The following is an 18,594-nucleotide window of genomic DNA, read 5'->3' as shown; positions in this document are numbered from 1 at the left end:
TATTGAGAGCCTAACAAGCAAGGTAAAACTGTCAGATGTGGAGATGAGCTCAGTTTGCCTCGTTTGTTTTCAGTATTCTAACACCCTGTTTGCTCCAGGGTAGCAATGGATAAGTAGTTCCTAGCTTGCAAATCAGCGTGTCTGGAAATGGCTTCACTTAACACACAGGAACAAGGGGTGCTTTAAAGACTACTTAAGTGCCACCAGATTAAATGGGGATCTATGAATAGAGGCTTCATGACGTTACCTAGCCTAGAGAGAAAGAGAAAAAAATAGGGAGGTAAAAAAAGAGCTGATGTTTTCTCACAGAGAAGTATTTTGGGTGACTGATCACCCGTTCAACTTTTTGCATCTCATTGCCAGTGCAATTTTATTTCCTTTTTTTCTTTTTTTTTTTTTTTTTCTTTTCAGCGTGTTCCCTCGTGAGCTGAAGGAAGTGTTTGCATCTTGGAAGCAGCAGTGCCTGAACAGGGGCAAGCAGGACATCAGTGAGCGCCTGATCAGTGCCTCTCTCTTCCTGCGCTTCCTGTGCCCTGCCATCATGTCCCCCAGCCTCTTCAACCTCATGCAGGAGTATCCTGATGACCAGACCTCTCGCACGCTCACCCTCATTGCTAAAGTCATCCAGAACCTCGCCAACTTTGCCAAGTAGGTGCTGCCAGGGAAACCCAAACCTGCGGCGTGCCCGATTCCTAGTTGTGCTCACAGGGAAACTGAAGCCAGCTTTAGGAAAGGGGGAATCTTCTCACTTAGATGTGAGCACTTGAGACACCTCAGATAGATTCTCCTTACATGCAGACTGGAGCTGTATTGAATTCTGTGGAGGGGACACAGCATAAAACCAAGAAGAGTCATGCCACTGGCATGTTAGTGTATGTGCTGTTTCAAAGGGAAAAATGATCCTTGCTGTTTTAAGGATCATGATTTTCATGTTTTCTCCCTCCAGAATTCTCAGCTGAATGATACAAAGGGCATGGCACGTCTCCTACATGGGAGGAGAGAAAGAGTATCTGTGGGAGGGAGCAGGGAGAGGTGTGATTTGTAATATAAACAGTGAGGTAGTAGTATTCAAGTAAGTACAACAAAGCTCTTAAATTGTCCATGTGGTTTTTTTCCTCCAAGACTTCAAAATCTTCAGATTTTAAATTTTTTTTTTAACTCCAAATCTTCAGAAAGGCAGGTCTAAAGTAAAGTGTTTAAGTAATTATCTGTAAGCACTTGTACTCTGTATATTGTGTGGAGGTTATTGACTGGGTTTCCCCCCACCTCCCTTTCCTGCAGGTTTGGTATTAAGGAAGAGTACATGGCCTTCATGAATGAATTTTTGGAACATGAGTGGGGAGGAATGCAGCGTTTTCTGAGGGAGCTCTCTAACCCAGATACCATCTCCAACATGCCTGGATACGACGGCTACATCGACCTGGGCAAAGAGCTCTCGGTGCTGCATTCCCTCCTGTGGGAGGTTGTGTCCCAGCTTGATAAGGTAAAGCTGTTTGGAGGCCCGGGAGGGCAAATCCAGGGATGCTGCCATAGCTACAGTAAACATTAGGGAATATCAAGGGAAGCCAGGAGCTTTGGAGGGGAATGGGTGATGGTGCTGTTTCACAACTGCTCCTTCCATGATTTTGGATCAGGGCTGCAGCAGGGTGTGTGAGGTGGCTGGGCTGCAGCAGCACTGCAGACACTTTGCAGAGCCTTTAGGAAGGTCAGGTGCTGAAGGCATTGCTTGGAAGTGGACCTGAAATCCCCTGGGCAGCCAGTCCTGTCTCGTAAGTGAGGCATTTGGACAGGAAAAGGCCGTGTTGCTGTGCCCTTGTGGTGCTAAGGGAGGTGCTTTGCTGCACACCAGCCCTCCCCCGGTTCTGATGGAGGAATGAGTTGGCCCTGTGGAGCTGTTCTCATCAACAACCCGATCCAAAGCCTGCTGAGATGCTCTCATTTCCGTAGCCTTTGATTTTGGCAAACAAGGAACGCCGTGTAAGAAGCTGGATCTGCTCCGAGCGCCATCCTGTAGCAGAGCAAGAGGCTTTCTGCTGTGCCCTGAGCTGAGCTCATGGGCAGTGTCCAGGTTCTGTTCTTCTGATCCCAGCAGACACCACCAACAGTGCTTCCATTTAGCTATAGAAGGAGGAAAGGCAGAGCTTTGCTCTTCCTTAGCTATGTGGGTTTGCAGGAACCAAAAATCATTATAATCTTGGTAGCAAAGGTAGTTGATAAGGCCCAGAAAAGCTGAATTGTGAGTCTTTTTTTTTTTTTTTTTTTTAAGTGCTTGGAACTGTTCCATACTTCAATTTTTAGGGTGCATTATTTTGTCCATGCTCCATGTATACTACTCTTTCTTTTGAAACTGGAGAAGTAAGGTGAATAGCAATGCACTCAATTTTTATTGCATTAGGGTTTGCCAAAGTAGTTACTGGTTGTGTATCTATTTTTTCACTGTACATTATTTAAAAGAAAAAACAAAAATCTGAGCTTGTTGCATCAGAGTAAATTGAAATGCCCTTGACTCAAGAAGACAGTCTGTATATTAATCTTAGTTTGATAATAAGTTATGATGTTGTTTTTTAGTTTACCTCATACATATACACAGTGTAGATTCCAAATGTATGGATCTGCATGGCCCTTTCTGTAGGTTAGATGTATGGATCTATCCTAGCCGCCCTTGGGAGCTGGTACAGTGGTTTCCTGAAAAGAGAATTCAGGGGTAAAGTTACATGCATTATAGCTTTACTGTAGGGAATGACTGGGAAATAATGAGAGGAGCCACCTTGGAGATTTTAATAGCCACAGTGCTGTATGAAAGCATCTGTAACGAGACCCTTCTCTGGAGCCAAACTGGCTGAATGCCTGCTTATGGGGAAAACAAAGGTATCTTTGAGAAGAACATTGGTTTTGTAGCAGAATTCTGATTTTTTAATAAATCTGCAGTTCCTTCACCTTCTTCCCAGGAGCCTGGAGATGCCCTGTAGCTGATCTCCCAGCAGTGGCCCAAAGGGGTGAGAAGCCAGGGCCTGGAGGAGCAGCCTTCCTTGCTGAAGGCCAGCTGCTCTTACCCTCAGCCTGGCCAGCACTGAGCTAACCTGTAATTGGAGCCACACATTTCATCCCATGCTGATGGGGTGGTATTGGGATGAGGATCACTGATGCTCTCGTGCAGTTATTTTTCGTGTTTGGGTAGGGAAGAATGGCTTAATTAATTGTTGATAACGCTGCGAAAGGAGATGGCGTCCATGTAGGATACCAAAACTGAAAGGCTTTTGAAACAAAAACCTTCCCTTTCCCCATCACCCTCAACGCCTGCGATCCTCTCATGATCTCCCTCGTCTGTTGGCATGCGTTTCCTTTACCACATGACACCCTTTGCCTGGAAAGTTCCCCCCACCACCTGAATCTGTAGCCTTTGAATGCCCTTCAATGAGCAGATGCTGTAGTTTTCACTTTGACCTCACCCACCCGGGACCCAGTGTGCTTTGCATGATAGTTTTGCATTGGAATGCCAGTAGTTTTGTTTTATTGAGCATGATTTTTATTTTTGGGGGTCAATCCTAATTTCTTTTCTATTTCCTTTTCTTTCCTCAATGTCTGCTGCACCCCGTTTCGTCTCCTCCATCCATCTCGTCGCCGTCGTTGCGCTGCTCCATAACACTGCATTGCGATCCTGGCACACCCGCACACAACCACCCACCCTCCTTCCTTCCACTCCATCCCTCCGCCTCTGTGCATCGGTACCAAAAAAACCCAAACCTGGCGGATGTCGTGGTGCTTGTATCCAATTAGGGTGAAAATTCCTTCCTACAGGCAACCGTGGCAAAACTGGGACCTCTCCCTCGTATTCTTGCGGATATCACAAAATCCATGACCAGCCCTACACCCACGCAGCAGCAGCTGAAGCGTTTCACGGAGCACAGCTCCAGCCCAAACGTCGCTGGAAGTCTCTCCTCGGGACTTCAGAAGATAACTGAGGACCCCACCGATGGGTAGGTCCCAGCCAGGGTTCGAGGGCAGCTGTGGAGTTGTTAAAGCTGTGAAGAGTTGGAACGAGATGATCTTTGAGGTCTCCTTCCAGCCCAAACCATTCTGTGATTCCAAGGGTTGGGGGCTTCATCACCTGAGCTGGCTGCCCGGCCCCGCTGTGGAATGGGGAGCTCTGCCCTCTCTCATGGGGAATAGACCATCCCAGTAAGAGGTGCACATGGTGGCACTGGGCACCTGGAGCTTGGGCTTACCCAGGACTCAACCACATCTCTGGGAGTCAGTGACTTGAGCTGATGAAAAAGCAGTTCTGTGATTTACTGGCAGCCTGAGTGCACGGTCAGCCATCGTGTTTCCTTCTGGCCATCAGGCTGCTAATGGAAAAACTGGGCTGTAGGTGAAACTTATTAGCTGTGGAAAGCAGAGATAGTACCTCCTGTGTTTCATGCAGCATTTCTCACACTGTAAGAGCTGTTAATCTGGAGCTGAGACATGGCAGAGCTGCCTAAGGGCTCGGCTGCTGCCGGCCCAGAGCAGTACCTGTGCTGTCAGGTACAAGGGCCAGTTTGTCACGTGCCCCCTGAGCTTACATCCAGCTCTGAAGGAGCATTCACACAAACTCCTGCTGAATTTTAAGACCTCCATAATACACAGACTCATAGAATCATTAAGGTTGGAAAAGCCCTCTAAGAGTATCAAGTCCTACCGTTAGCCCTGCACTGCCAAGGCCACCACTAAACCGTGTCCTCATGTGCCATATTTAAACACCTTCCAAGGACGGTGACTCCACCACTGCCTGGGCAGCCTGAGCCACTGTTGACAATCCTTTGGGTGCAGAAATGTTTCCTGGCATCCAATTTAAACCATCCCTGCTGGCACTTACTTGAGGCGACTTCCTTTTGTCCCATCTCTTGTTACGTAATGACAAAGGGTTAAATGGCATCTGAAGTGTTGCTAGAGACAGAAGTGACTAAGGGGGGGAGGATTTAGTGGGAATGGTTTAGATTTCACCTGTAAAAAATAAAATAAAGATGAAGGACATTTTGAATCAAACACAATTCTCCAAGATAAGTGGTAATTAAGGAAGAGTGTGTTCTGACTTGCACACAAAGAGCTCATAAAAGGAAGTCTGGCTCCTTGAAGCTTTCAGTGGGGGGAGGTTAAGTGAGGTAGAAAGACTTCTCTGGGACCTCTCGGGGTCTTGGCTGCTCAAAAATTAACCAACTTCCTTTCCACTCCACAGTGACATAAACAAGATGAAGTCTCCAACCCAGGAAAATGTAGATGGACATTTTAGGGGCAAGACCTTACTGCTGGTTCAGCAGGCGTCCACCCAGAGCATGACTTGCTCAGATAAGGATGAGAAGGTAAGCGTCCTGCCCAACGGACGTAGCATCTCTCTCATGGACCTGCAGGACCCTCACACAGCTCACGGTGACACCGCTTCCATGATGCACGACGTGCCTTTGCGCCTGGCGGGCAGCCAGCTCTCCGTCACCCAGGTGGCCAACATCAAACAGCTGTGGGACACCCAGAGCACCCCCCAGAGCGCTCCCCAGGTCCGGAGGCCGCTGCACCCGGCGTGGAACCAGCAAGGCAGCCTCCGGCCTCTCTCATTCCAAAACCCGGTTTACCAGCTCAACAACCCCAGCCCCCCCACGGCCAAGGCCTCTGTGGACTCCAGCCCGGAGAACCTGAGCACTGCCAGCTCCCGGAGCCGCAGCAACAGCGAGGACTTCAAGCCCAGCGGGCGCAGCAACAGCAGCCTGGAGGAGTCTGCCAAGCGCAGCTCGCAGAGCGAGGACTCGGCGCGGCGCCCCGCGGGTCCGGACAAGCACGTGCCGGTGGTGCTGCCCCGCCAGAACAGCAGCAGCCAGGCGCAGATCCGCAAGATGGACCAAGCCGTGCTGGGCACCAGGGCCAAAACGCTGCACACGCTGACGCACAGCCCTTCCCTGCGCAGCACGGGCAGCGTGTCCGGAGCCTCGGGGGCCCTGGGCACGGAGCCCATCCAGAACGGCAGCCGCTCCCGGCACCAGTCCTCGTCCTCCAGGGAAAGCCCCGTCCCCAAGGTGCGGGCCATTCAGCGGCAGCAAACGCAGCAGGTAAGGGAGTCCTGCCTCCAGGCCTCTGCTTTGGTGTTCAGCCCATTGCTCCTTGGCCTCCAAAGCTTTCTTGACCTTGACTCTCAGAATCTAAGCTGAATCCAGAGTAGCAGCACTTACGCCAGCGGCCAGTAGCAAGTGTAAGGAATAGAGTGCTTGTCACCCTCACGAGCTTGGCAAGCCACCTTATCTGTGCCACTGGGATACTTTTTTACTAAATTTAAAGGAAAAAAAAAAAAAGAACTGTTTTCCATTTACTAAGGTAGCAGCAAACCTGCTGAAAGAAACAGAACTGGAAAATTTCCCTGAATACAAAAAGAAAAAAAAAGCCAGGAGCAGCTTTGTAGTGGTAGTTCAGATCGCCACGTGAGACTGTGTTTGCCCTGTGGTGCTAATTTAAAAGCAGAGCTACCTCAAAACAGGGAATTGAACAAAGATAAAACATCACAGAATAACTGCTGCCAAAATAACAAATAAGCACAGTTGTCTAAAGTGTGGAGAAATCCATATTTCACCATGATGAAGCAATCTCTTGCTGTTCCTCAGAAAATTGCTGCTTTTTCATTTATCATCCCAAACTATGAATAATGCAATTTTTTTGTGGAAAGGAGTGCTTATATCTACCAATTCCTAATGCACATTATCAGTTGCTCATAGGCAACTATAAATCAAGGTTTTCCTGTCAAAAAGCCAATATTCCTTTATCTTTTTTTTAAATAATAACGATACTGTTGTGATTTGCTGTGTATGAAAATATTTTCCTAAATTAGTTTAATTTTACAGAGGAAGTGAATATTTCAATGCTACAGTGAGGGTGGAAAACATGATCTGCAGGTCAGAGCTCTTGCGGGGGGAAGGCTTTGGGCCGTGAGGTGAAGCTGGCAGAACAACCTCTGCTGTGCCCAAGGTTTTCTTGGTGTTCCCTGACAGTGGAGCTTTCTTGGCAAACTCCTGAATGTTACAGGAAAACCTGGGTGATGCCTGGGAACCCAAGAGCAATCAGGGCTTCAAAACTACTTTGATACCTCAAGTTCATTGAAGTATGAGACCAGAAACACTGAATCACAAGCCAAAGCTCAGTATGCCAAGTTAGTGGCACCCAAAGAAGTAATTGTTTGTTATTTGAAGTGTGGGGCATCGGGGCATGGCTAGCTGAAGGGTTTTTTGTGGAATACTAACAGACCTTGTGTGGTTCTGGTAGCACACTTTATGCCAGTAACAAGGGTAAACGTGAAGGGGATGTGCATCCACTTGTTTTCCCGCTGTACTTTCTATACTGATTGTTTTCACTGGATTCATTAGAGTACTTGCTCCTGCTTTATTCAGAGAAATCAATTTGTTCTCTCCTTCCCCACACCCATGAACAACGACTTGAATGGTGCCAAATCGAGTGGCCAACATTTTTTTTCAAGGCAAATTCCATTGTGTCCTTTTAATTGCAAATCTTGTTCTGGAATTCTGTTCTTGTTTAAAAAAGAGAAAGAGAAAAGAGAAGCTGGGCATGTTCTTTCTGGGCATGTTCTTTCTAGGCATGTTTTGTGGGCGTTATAATTATTAGACTCTGTTCTCCACAAGTCCCATTTGTTTCTGAATATAGAGCTGGGCCCTTTGTTTGCTGGGAGAGGTCACTTTTTGCCTTCCATTTCCATTTAGGAGGTAGGTGGGAACAGAAATGTCAGTGTGTTCCTCTGGAAGAGAGGCAAAGAGGGGAATTAATACATGATCCTAGCAGACTAATTCTTTCTTTGCCCTTTATGAGAGAATAACTTGTAAACCATTAGCTTGCCATCCGCTTGAGCTTTGACAGCTTCCACAATTTGGCTGCTGGAAATATTCTGTCCTACACTTGGAAGCTTGTTTGGCCAGGTTTGCTGCTGCTCAGCAGTCTGGTGCAGGGCAGGGGATGTACTTTGTAGTCACCTTTCTGCTCTCTGAGTCCCCTGTAGCTCCAGTGGCTGGTGACAGTGTTCATCCGTCCTGTTCCTGATTTCTCCAGCCATTCACAGCCTTGCATGGTCCATGGTCTCCCTTGCTCTGGCTGCCTGACAGCAAACGCCATCAAAAAAATGGGAATTAATGAGCTTTGCCAGGCTGCCACACTACACCTAGGGGGCTGTTAGCTTTCTTGTTGTGAAGACTTCCTTCTAGGCAAAAGGCCTTTGCCTAAATCCAAGATTTTTTGCCTAATTCCTATGCCTTTTCTTTGCCTTTGCACTCTGTTGAGGCTTCTTCCCGTGCTGGAAGTGCCCATGGCTGCTCAGGACAGCTGAGCTGTGGGAGCAGACCCAGCACCAGCCCTGTCTTCCTGAGCAGGAGAAACACAGCAGGAGGGTGACATGATCCCTGACTCCTAAAGAAGCTCTTCCTCCCCCACGGAGAGCTCCTGGCTGAGACTTGAGAAGCTCCAGCCAGGGAGCACAGTGCACTTGGGTGCACCACTGCGCTAGGCAGCGGGCTGAAGAGCTGCCTGGGCACAAAAAGAAAGCTGCAGCTGGGGAGAAGTTGATCTTTTGCATTTCTCAAAAACATAAGACAATGTTGCTCTTTCAGGAGTAATTATGCTAATTCCTGCGCTTATAAACTTGTCTTTGTCCATGAAAATTGCTTGGAATTTATAGCAAGCCATGTTTTCCCCAGCCAGGCGGAGAGTTTCTTGTCTTTTTTCTTGGCTCCCTTTTTGGATTCCCTTGAAGAGGAGAGACGGAGCCTCCAAAGAGGTTGGACACTTCTCTCAGTCAGCACAGCTGGCCCTGGCAGGGCAGCCACGCTGCAATGGACCATCCTAACCTGGCAGGCACTGCTGTGGTAATGTCACACCTCCCTGCCACATCAAGTCCTGCCACGCTGTCCCAGATCCAGGCTGTGCAGTCCCATGCTCCACTGCAGTCTGTCCCAGCCCGACTGAGGAAGCTGCTCCCAAGTTCAGCTCCTCAGCACTCCAGGGAAACCAGCCTGTCTCAGCTGAGCACGCTGCGAGCAGAGCTTTGTCACGGTGTGTTCTCTGTGCAAGAGGTGGCAGGGCGAGAAAGCCTTGCTGACAGTGTAGCAAAGGGAAGAGGTGGATGTGAACAGGATTGGGAAACAAGAACTTTTCCAGGGAGAAGCTCACTTGGAGAGGAAGAAAAATTTCTAAAGTGAATTGGTTTTAGAGGGATTCAGGTAGGTGCTGTAGGTCCAAAGTCAAGGCAGGATGGAGTATCCCTGCAGGAGACCTTCCGGGGATCCTTTGAGGCTGCAAGATCCACGGGTATCTTTCTCCTCCAGTTGAGCTGGATGTCAGAGCTGGTGTGTGCAGTTCCTCTGGTGGAGGCTAACACCCAGGTGTCTCTGCCCCAGGTGCAGTCACCGGTGGACTCTGCCACGCTGTCCCCGGTGGAGAGGACGGCGGCGTGGGTGTTCAACAACGGCCAGTACGAGGACACCAAGAAGGACATGGCTCAGAACCTGGACGAAGTCAAGCATGCTGAGAAGGTAGATTTGATTCTGAGTACTGTGCACCCCACAGCGAGTTCAGAGGGACTTTCAGGCCCTGCTGTCACAGCAGCACACATTCTCACACTGGTTATATTGGTTATAGCGATCACTAACTCTGTAAGTAAAGTAAATCAGGATTTACTTTATTTTACTATATTTATTAACTTCATACACCGAGCATGGTTAGGACAGGTACAGGGACTATGCAGGGCTGCAGCTCAGCTTTCATCAGTAGCAGCAGTCAGATTTTGTCTTGGGCCTCTCCTGAGGCAAATGCCTGTCACCCAGGTACTGCAAGGTTTCTGAGCTGCGCAGAAATCCGCATGATCTGTTTTTGAATGTGTATGTTTTTTCCGGAATAGATGCCATTTTTCCAAAAACAGTTACAGCCATGTGTTGCTGTGGGGATGGAGTTGTGTAAGAGGTCTGGTATTTTGAGAGCACAAGGAGTGAGGGGAACATTTAGTGGACAAAGAAACAGAAACATAGGATTGTTAGGAAAGGTGAATGAACCCAAAACAAAGGAATATATTGAGATTCGTGGCACTATTGCAGAAACGATTGCCCAGAGAGACAAGAAGAACAAAAGCTCAGCCAAGTAACCTGACAGGTTCTGGTTTGCAGTGACTGGTTTGCTCTGACCCGCCCTGACTGATTAGGTCCTGAAGAGTGAATTATTTGGGTCCTACACAGGTCGGGGTTTGTAAGTTTGGGCAGCCCAGGCCATTTCTGCAGTTGAGCACTTTTAGCAGCGTCTGCCTGAGAACTGCTGGAGTCTGGAGTAAGGCAGGGTGTGACCAGTCAAGGATAAGGAGCCATGTCAGAGCCCTCTGACTGCTGGCATTGTGCTGCAGAGTGATACCCACAGCGTGGGAGCAGCTGGATGCTCCTTTTCTATGGTCGCCCCTGCTTCTCACTTCCTTTACTTCACTCAGCTTATTTTTCATTAAAAAAAGAAAAAAAACAACACTCCCCTAAAGAGCAGCAGAGCAGTATAAGGATCTGATCTCTTCTTTTTTCCCCTTTGCACCTGGCAACCTGGCACCCCCAGTACGAGCAGGAGATCGCCAAGCTGAAGGAGCGCCTGCGCGTGTCCAGCCGCCGGCTGGAGGAGTACGAGCGGCGGCTCCTGGTGCAGGAGCAGCAGATGCAGAAGCTGCTCACAGACTACAAATCTCGACTGGAAGACAGTGAGGACAGGCTGCGCAGGCAGCAGGAGGAGAAGGACAGCCAGATGAAAAGTATCATCAGCAGGTGAGGCTTTGGAAAGCTCGGGACTGGGTTTTCCAAACAAGACAAGCGGCTCCCCTGTGCCGCTCTATCCTTGGAGCTGAAGAAATGGGGATGCAGGTGTGGCAGCTTGCCTGAGGTTGACAGGAAGGTAAAAGAAAATACTTAGGAATTTTCAGCTTAGGTCTCTGAGTCTAGGTCTTTATTTTTGTTGTTGTTTGGAATCTGTACGTGAAATGAGTTTTTCAGAGCAGTGCCATTTTTGGCAATGTCCATTCTGAAAATAACAAGGCTGGGCAACTGGGCGTGTCAGATGGAGAGAGAAGCTTTCCTGAGAGCAGCAGAATTCTTCTCTTGGAGAGCCAGGAGAAGCGGAGAAATCAAACCAACAGGCCAGAGTACCTGAAACATTTGGGAATAATATTAACCTGTCCTAATTTGTCCCTCTCTTTGCTCATCAGACTCATGGCTGTTGAGGAGGAGCTGAAGAAGGATCACGCTGAGATGCAAGCAGTCATTGATGCAAAGCAGAAAATCATTGATGCACAGGTAGGTAAAGAGCTCAGGATCTCCCAGAACCTGTGTGTAGAACCTGTTATTGGCCCCTCTCTCCTGCCCCAGCACTGTTCTCTATCTTCCAAGCTGTATTAGCCCCCAGTGTGATACGTGTCACTTATTGCCTCTGGGAGACAACTTTGGGCTTTATTCAATACTGTCTGACCTGGGCTTTGAGGCAGCCTGGCAACAAATCCCAGGACGGACCATGTCTTCAAAACCTTTGCTGCTTTGTGAGATCCCAAGGGAGTAAAGGAATAGCAGTGCATTGTGTAGATGTTGTTCCAAGTGTGGACCTGGGACCTCTGGGAAAGCTGTGCCCCACCCCAGCATAGTTTAGCTGCCATGTGCATGCATCTCAGCTGTGCCAGCAATAGCATGGCTTTGGACAGTGGAGTCCAGGAAAGAGAATGCCGCAACAGAGCATTGTCCTGGGAATGTCACGTGTGGCATTTCACCCCACTGGCCATCCCGGCAGTCCTGGGGAAATGCCCATTTCCCACAAACCTGCAGCTCCCACCTCGGTCACCCTGGGCAGCTGTGGGGAGGGGAACCCAGTGGGAAGTGCATGTGGGTGTATCCTGTGGGGTCATTCCAGCTTTTCCTCTGTGTCTGTGCTGATCCCACAACAGAACCTGGGACTGGTTTGTATCTGCCTGCCGTGTTATGTTTGTGGTATTTGCATCTGGAAGGTCTCTTTCCTGCTTCTGGGCTTTTCAGTAGTTCCATATGGAAATTTTCTTTAATAATTTTTCCTGAATAACCTAAGTTATTCCCTCACAAAGAGTGGTGGTGGGAGTCTCAGCTGAACATGGTTAATTAGAAATATTTGAACTCCTGTGGAACCCTAGGGAAAATGTAAAGCAGCAAAGAGCTGTGTTTTTTGGAGATAGGCACAGTCAGGGCATCTCGCTGTTACCGGCATGGAATGGCAGCTCATCCAGGCAGCAGCCTGGATTCTGAAATGGATGGATGCATTTTCCATCTGCCTCAAGAAGGTGGAAGGGCACTGGGTAAACATGCAAAGTGATTTTTGGAGGGGAGAGATTGTGACCGAGTAAGAAACTTGCCTGTTACCTGTGTGCGCCAGGAGGCTCTCAGCCTTGGTGTTGGTTATGGGCTAGCAAGGTGGAGCATGGACCATTGTGATCCCAGTGTCACCAGCTGGCAGAGGGTACCACTGCTGACCTGTGAGACCTTCAGACCCTCAGGGCAGGAAGGGTGTAGTCCTTGGCACACTTCATCAAGTGATGCAGCGTTTATCACCTGTGAAAAAACAGGAACAAAACAGCAGCATTAATGATTTCTCTTTTTCCTGGTCAAGCAAGGTCACTGGCAAACCTCAGCTGCTTCACTGTCAGGCAGTGCATGGGGGAAGTGCAGTTGTCACCGACCTTCCTCGAGTACCTGAGCAGAGCAGGAAACTGGTGAAAGGTTCAGAACAGACTCACCAGGGGGCCCAGGTGTCTGCTGGGTTCTGTAGCAATCCCTTGAAGTCACGCTTGGAAGGTTTTATTTAGTCTGATTCCTTCAGTGGCTAGAAAAGGAAAGGTGTTTTTTATGCGAGATGCATCGAGTGGGGCTGAAACCCGGCTTGTCGCGCCCGGCTGAAGAGTTGAAGGCTGCCAGGAGCAGCAGTGACCTGGATCCTGTGCTTAGGGACACCAGCCTGGGATGGTTTGAGGGGTGCAGTGCAGCTCCCAGCACTGCTCCCACGCACGCAGACACGAGCTGTTCCCCTGGCTCTGGAGCCTGAGCAGGGATAGGTCTGGCCAGACTCTCTCCTCGGAGCAGCACAGCTGCAAAGAGAACTGGCCCGGTTGCTATTGCAAGTGACATCTCCGCTGTGTTAAATTACAGGTCATAAATGGGGATGAGATAATTCCAACAGGCAAGTAAACCCAATCAGTTCTCTAGCTGAGCAGTACCCAGTCCTGGCCCAGCACACTGGCCTCCTACCCATTCCAGCTCCTCCTGCTCCCTGTGCCCTGAGCGTGTTAGAGACGTGCCTGGTAGATCCAATTTTCCTTTCAGTGAGAAGATGCCTCTACTCACCAAGCTTGTGCTTTTAAGATTAATTTTCCAAGTGTGGATTTCCAGCTGTTTTGCAGACTGCCTCAGTGAGTGCTCAGCAGTGTCTGGAAACATCCAGCCCTTCATTTTCAACTCTTTGGAAAGATTTTTTAGAATTTTTTCAGGAAAAGTTTCAGAATGAAAATTTTAATTTTAAATGGCGTGCTCCAGGTGAAATACAGTCAGAGGAGTAGGAGATTTGCCTGCTGAGGGGCACATTCCTTCTGAGGCAGTTGTGTTCTGCAAGGTTCATTTCAGCATGGGAGGAAAGGCCTGTAACTCCTCGGCTCAGTGTTCTCCCTGCTCCCATCAGCTGGACTGGGATGAGGGCTAAGGCAGGCCTTGTGCCTCGTGCCTCCTCCTCCTCTGTTGGCGTTACACAGAGCTCGGCATCTTGAGGGCTGTAGCGGAAGCAGAACTTAAATTCTGCTTTGTTTTTGCACCCGAGCACTCACCCCTGTGGGGGAGCCTGCTGAGAAAAGCAGACACTGCTGATTAGTGCTGTGGCACGCACTGATGTGCTGAGATCTGAATCCCAAGGGGCTCTGGTAGCACGTGGGTCTCCTGAGCAGTGTCTGAACTGTTCCTTAATGTTTATGACTTCTGTGCATTGTTTTTCCCTCTATATTGTTTCTCAATGGGCTGGACTGGGAAGAGTTCCCACATACAACTTGTTTTGGTTGAGCAAATTAAACATTTTCCCTTCTCAAAGAACAAAAGCCAATCAGCCGGTGGCATGGAGAGCACAGTTACCTTCCTGCTATCTCTAGCACTGCCTTCTGCAGCTGCATTATTATTAATTTTTGTGGGGAAAGATGGAAATTGTCATCTCTGATTATGCCAACAACTCCTTGGCTTGCCCCTCCAGGGCTGTATCCCACTGTTAGCAGGCTGGGTCTGGTGATGGGTTATGTCAATTCAGCAGCACACATCCCTGAGCTGTCTGCTCCGAGTGGAGGCTGGCACGTTCTGTGCAAGGACAATCAACCAGGCACGTGCATTCGTGGAGCCCAGGAGCCCCCCGAGCTGGAATGGGTCTAGGAGCAGCGTGTTTCATGTTTGTTCTTTGTGTTCTGTCGATGGCATCTCCCCTCCACCCACGGTGCCCTCTCCCCTCACCTCCAGTAACCCTCAGCGTTAGCTTTGGCTGCTGCTTCTCTGTGTTGCTGTTGCACCGTCACCGCAGGCTGCCATTATCTGCTTTTTTATTATTTTTATTTATTTGGTTGTTTGTTTATTTATTTATTTATTTCAAGCATCCCATGAGTTTACTCTGAGCACACTCCATCCAAAGCACAGAGACGATGGTCGGCAGATACCACTTGCACTTTTCTCTGCCAGATGAAACCCCCCACCACTTTTATTTTCTGCTGCCTGTTTCTGTTTTTCTAACGTACTTCTAAAATGTAATATGGAAATTGGCTACCATTGTTATTAACACCGACCCCCTCCCACTCCCCTGTGGCAAAACCCTGCCTGGCTGGGTGGAGCCTCCATGCCTGGATCGATTCCCCGCTGTAACTTGGATTTGTCGCACAAAAAGCCCCGGAGGGCCGGAGCGGCGGCAGAAGAGCCCGTGGCACCCGAAAACAGAAAGAGGCAGACAGCCCATCTCGCCAGGGAATGCTGGCCCAGCTGCCTCTGCCCAGAGCCCAGGCCGCTCCCAGCGAGGGCGCCGGGCGTGCGGCAGCTCTGACGCTGTGGGGTGTCTTTGCAGGAGAAGCGGATCGTGTTCCTGGACTCGGCCAACACGCGCCTGATGAGTGCCCTGACGCAGGTAAAGGAGCGCTACACCACGCACGTCCGGAATGGCAACCCTCCCAAGCTTTCCATCACGGAGAATGGTGAATTTAAGAACAGCAGTTTCTAATTCTGCAGGTGCTGCCAACCACCTCCGTGGAAGAGCACGACGGAGCAGAGCCAAGACCCCTCACCGTCACTGATTGTTGCACATAGTTCTTCTGTAAAAGGAAAGTTGTATTGTTTGAAGATTGTATTGTTTGAAGATTGTTCTAAAATTGTTTTAGAATTGTATTTTAAAATTGTATTTTAAATTGTTTTAAGATAGTATTGTACATTCAATAAAATTAAAAAAGCAACTCTGGAGGGTGGGCTTGAATTCCCCACTCAGGGCCAGGAGAACCAGGCTCCCCAGAATACGTCCTTGTGGATCACTGTGTAAATAGAGGGAGCTCTTGGGTTGTGTACAGAAAATGCCAATGTAATATACCAAAAGGAAGTGAATACTGTAGATTTTTTAATTATTGCTATTTTTTTTATTATTATTATTATGTTGTTGTTGTTATTGTTGTTGTTGTTGTTTTTCTCTTGTTGAAAGCACTGCAGTCCTGGGAGGAGGAAGAGGGGAGTGTGTGTGCGTGTGTGTTGTGGGTGAGAGCGGTGAGCAGTGGGTGACCCGAGGCAGACACTGGCTGATAAAAGGACATGAATGGAGTGAAATGAATTCCATAGGAAAACTCACCAGCTGGGTTCATTCCCCTCTTCCCCAGCTGGTCTTTAGTGAATGCAAACTTGATAGCAAAGGTTTTAGCAAGAGAACTGGCTCTTGCTGTGTCCTCTACCTACTTCCAACAGTCTTTCTGAAGAGGGTACAAAGTGGGAGCAGCAAGCTGGAATCCTGGAATTTGCACAGTCAGGCTTCCCGTCAGGCAGAGGGAATCTGCAGGATTTTGTGGTAGGATTCTTTCTTTTTTACCCCAGTTCTGATGCAGTTTTATATTTTCTGTTTGGAGGATTTACAGACTTGTAAATACTTTTTTAACGATTTCTAGCCAATCCCCACCGCAGGCCCCCTGCAGAGGCACCCTGAATTCCCTCTCTGCTCTCCATCAGGAACAGACAGGTTAATCCTCTCGGGAAAGGGCTAACCAAAGGCTGCCCATGCCCAGCACAGGAAATTCCATATGCAAAAGTCCCTTTTTCTAGAGGATTTCTGTATTCTAATGCTTGCTTATTTTCACTATTTCAGCCACTTGCTTAGCCAGCGTAGTTCCAGTGAAAGGTGCTTTCTGCACCTTTGTTGAAAGATCTTCCATTTCTGCTGAAGTTTTCCTTTCTCTGGATAATTTAAAGGGATTTTTTTTTTTTTTGAGTTCTGTACACTGCAGTTCTTTTCAAGAGTTTTGACTAAGCTTTTGTCTCCAATTCCTTTCATAGAAGCATGATTCCAGACTGTGTGTGAATGGGATATCGCTCCAAAGTGACCTTCTCCTGGGAGATAGTGACATTCACAACCTGTAACAGATGAACAGTAAATGGCTTGGTATTGTCAATTTTCATTATTTGATCAAGTGCCACAATATTTAATCTGAGAGAGGTTTTTTTTTTTTTTTTTAATCCCAGATTCTGGAGTCAAGTGTGAATTTTTACTTCCAGCTTTTGCTGTGCATTTTTCTAGCCCTCAGACTCTTACAGTAAATGAAATTATTGCAGCATTGATTGAAATTGTTAATTACAGAAACATACCAATAACAGGGAGTGTGATTAACTATTCACACATGCTGTGGAAATTGGAAAAGTTTACTTCAATTTGCGACAAAACCTTGAGAGGTGCCTCAGTGTGGGATTGTCTCATGAAAAATGCAGGGATATCTAAGCCAGTTCTCTGCACATGAATGATTGGCAATACCAAGACCCGAAGCTGGTGCCAAGTTTGCCTGGTTTTTGGAAATGAGTTCATCCCAGCCCTGTGGCTGATGCAGGAGGTGGCAGGGCAGTGTGTGTGCTCTGGTGTCATGAAGCTCAAGCTGCCATCACTACCCACGTGTGTTCTGTGCATCAGTGCAGAGACCCCTGTGCTGTAGCATGTGTGTGCATCGATCCTAGCCAGGCCTTCTGGAGCACTGCAGTGAGCTGGGATTTGGGATTAATGCTCGGCTCTTTGGGATCAGAGCTGCTCCGGCCGCTCGGCCAGGACTCGGTGCTGCCGGCACTGACACACCTGGGGTTGTGCTCTGCACTGGCTCAGCAGTGGTTACTTTTCCATACTTTCCAAAGCGTCTTCCAGCTCTAGATCCTTGCCGACCTCTGATATTTTATTCCTCAAACTGTGCCTTTGAGTTTCTCCTTCCTCCCTTCAGGCATCGCAGCCGTAGCAACTTCTCCAGTTAGTGTTGAGCTGTCACGTGAGGGCCTCTTTTACACAAACCCTTTTTGTGGGCTCTCTCTGTGGGATCTGCATGTCCCTGTAGCCATGTACTGTAATTGCACGGCTGTAGCATGGGGGAGCGTGTTCCCATCCCTTTTGGGATGGGCATGTGAACTGCTCCCTTGTGGCACCATGCAGGTGATATGGGTGTGCTGTGAGCAAGGTGTGAGTGCCCGTGGGGCTGCACTGACACAACAAGGCACAAGCAGATGTGTTCTAGGAGAGTTATTCCAGCACTATTTTGGGAAACACCTTTCCCTGGAGCTCCCCAGTGCTCTGGTAATGTCAGAGGTCGCTGGCTGACCTGTGTGGTTTGATGCTGAGGGCTCTGAGGTGTCCACTTTGGTTTCTGCAATAGGAGCAGCATTTCAGCCTGCACTTTTAGAGCCTGCCCCAGTACTGGTGAGGTCTTTGGTAGTGCATCATTCCAATACCGTACCTTCTCCTGCGTGTTTCTCAAGCTTGAAGAATGCTTGTAGGAAAAAGCAGCAGCTCTCTCAAAGCCTGACCCCTCTCTGTGGTCTCACAGCTCGTTGCTACGCTGGTTGTTTCTCTGCTTTTCCAGTTTCTCCCCTTAGGTGCCAGGCGTGCTCCTCCAGCTCTGCCGCCGAGGGGTCGCTGCCTGCAGACCCTGGAGGGGTGAAGGTTGCAGAGTCAGTGCTGCAAGACTGGAATTGATCTGCTGCAGCACAAAACACTGCTCCTGAGTCCTGCAGGCAGCTGTCTCTCCTAGTTTGTTACCAAGCAGCCTTCCAGAAAACTTCCAGCCGCCTCAAGCTGACAATATGTGAAAATGCCAGTTTCTATTTTATCCAGACTGATAAAATCCAAGTGGCACTAAACCACGTGTCTGTTCAGGAGCAGGAGCCCTGCCTGGGCCTGATCACGTTTGGGTTTAGACTCGTGGCCAGTGGGCTCTGAGGGAGTAAACGGTGCCTCGTGTGATGGGGAGCTGGCTTTGGGTTCACACTGAGCAAAGGCTGATGGCTGTGTCTAATGCTGTGCAAGGAGCTGCTG

At 48.8% G+C, this 18,594-nt stretch overlaps 1 protein-coding gene across 12 annotated transcripts in view; it reads left to right on the top strand.

Moving 5' to 3' along the window:
* Positions 1 to 15,740, top strand: part of RASAL2 (RAS protein activator like 2) — a 159,533-nt gene extending 143,793 nt beyond the window's left edge. For 5 of the 12 annotated variants that reach the window (XM_068199437.1, XM_068199440.1, XM_068199441.1 and 2 more), the window contains 9 exons: positions 412 to 648; positions 1,282 to 1,483; positions 3,778 to 3,977; positions 5,216 to 6,077; positions 9,414 to 9,548; positions 10,603 to 10,805; positions 11,243 to 11,330; positions 13,197 to 13,227; positions 15,127 to 15,740. In XM_068199437.1, coding sequence (XP_068055538.1) covers positions 412 to 648; positions 1,282 to 1,483; positions 3,778 to 3,977; positions 5,216 to 6,077; positions 9,414 to 9,548; positions 10,603 to 10,805; positions 11,243 to 11,330; positions 13,197 to 13,227; positions 15,127 to 15,257 — 2,089 coding nt within the window. In that variant the 3' untranslated portion in view covers positions 15,258 to 15,740. The remainder of the gene's footprint in view (positions 1 to 411; positions 649 to 1,281; positions 1,484 to 3,777; positions 3,978 to 5,215; positions 6,078 to 9,413; positions 9,549 to 10,602; positions 10,806 to 11,242; positions 11,331 to 13,196; positions 13,228 to 15,126) is intronic. The other 7 variants (XM_068199439.1, XM_068199436.1, XM_068199438.1 and 4 more) reach the window with 5 other exon arrangements.
* The last annotated feature ends 2,854 nt before the right edge of the window (positions 15,741 to 18,594 follow it).

This window comes from Anomalospiza imberbis, chromosome 9 (genome assembly GCF_031753505.1).
Source record: "Anomalospiza imberbis isolate Cuckoo-Finch-1a 21T00152 chromosome 9, ASM3175350v1, whole genome shotgun sequence".
Classification (NCBI taxonomy): domain Eukaryota; kingdom Metazoa; phylum Chordata; class Aves; order Passeriformes; family Viduidae; genus Anomalospiza; species Anomalospiza imberbis.
The sequence above is the reverse complement of the archived record's forward strand: the minus strand, read 5'-3'. Positions and strand labels throughout refer to the sequence as shown.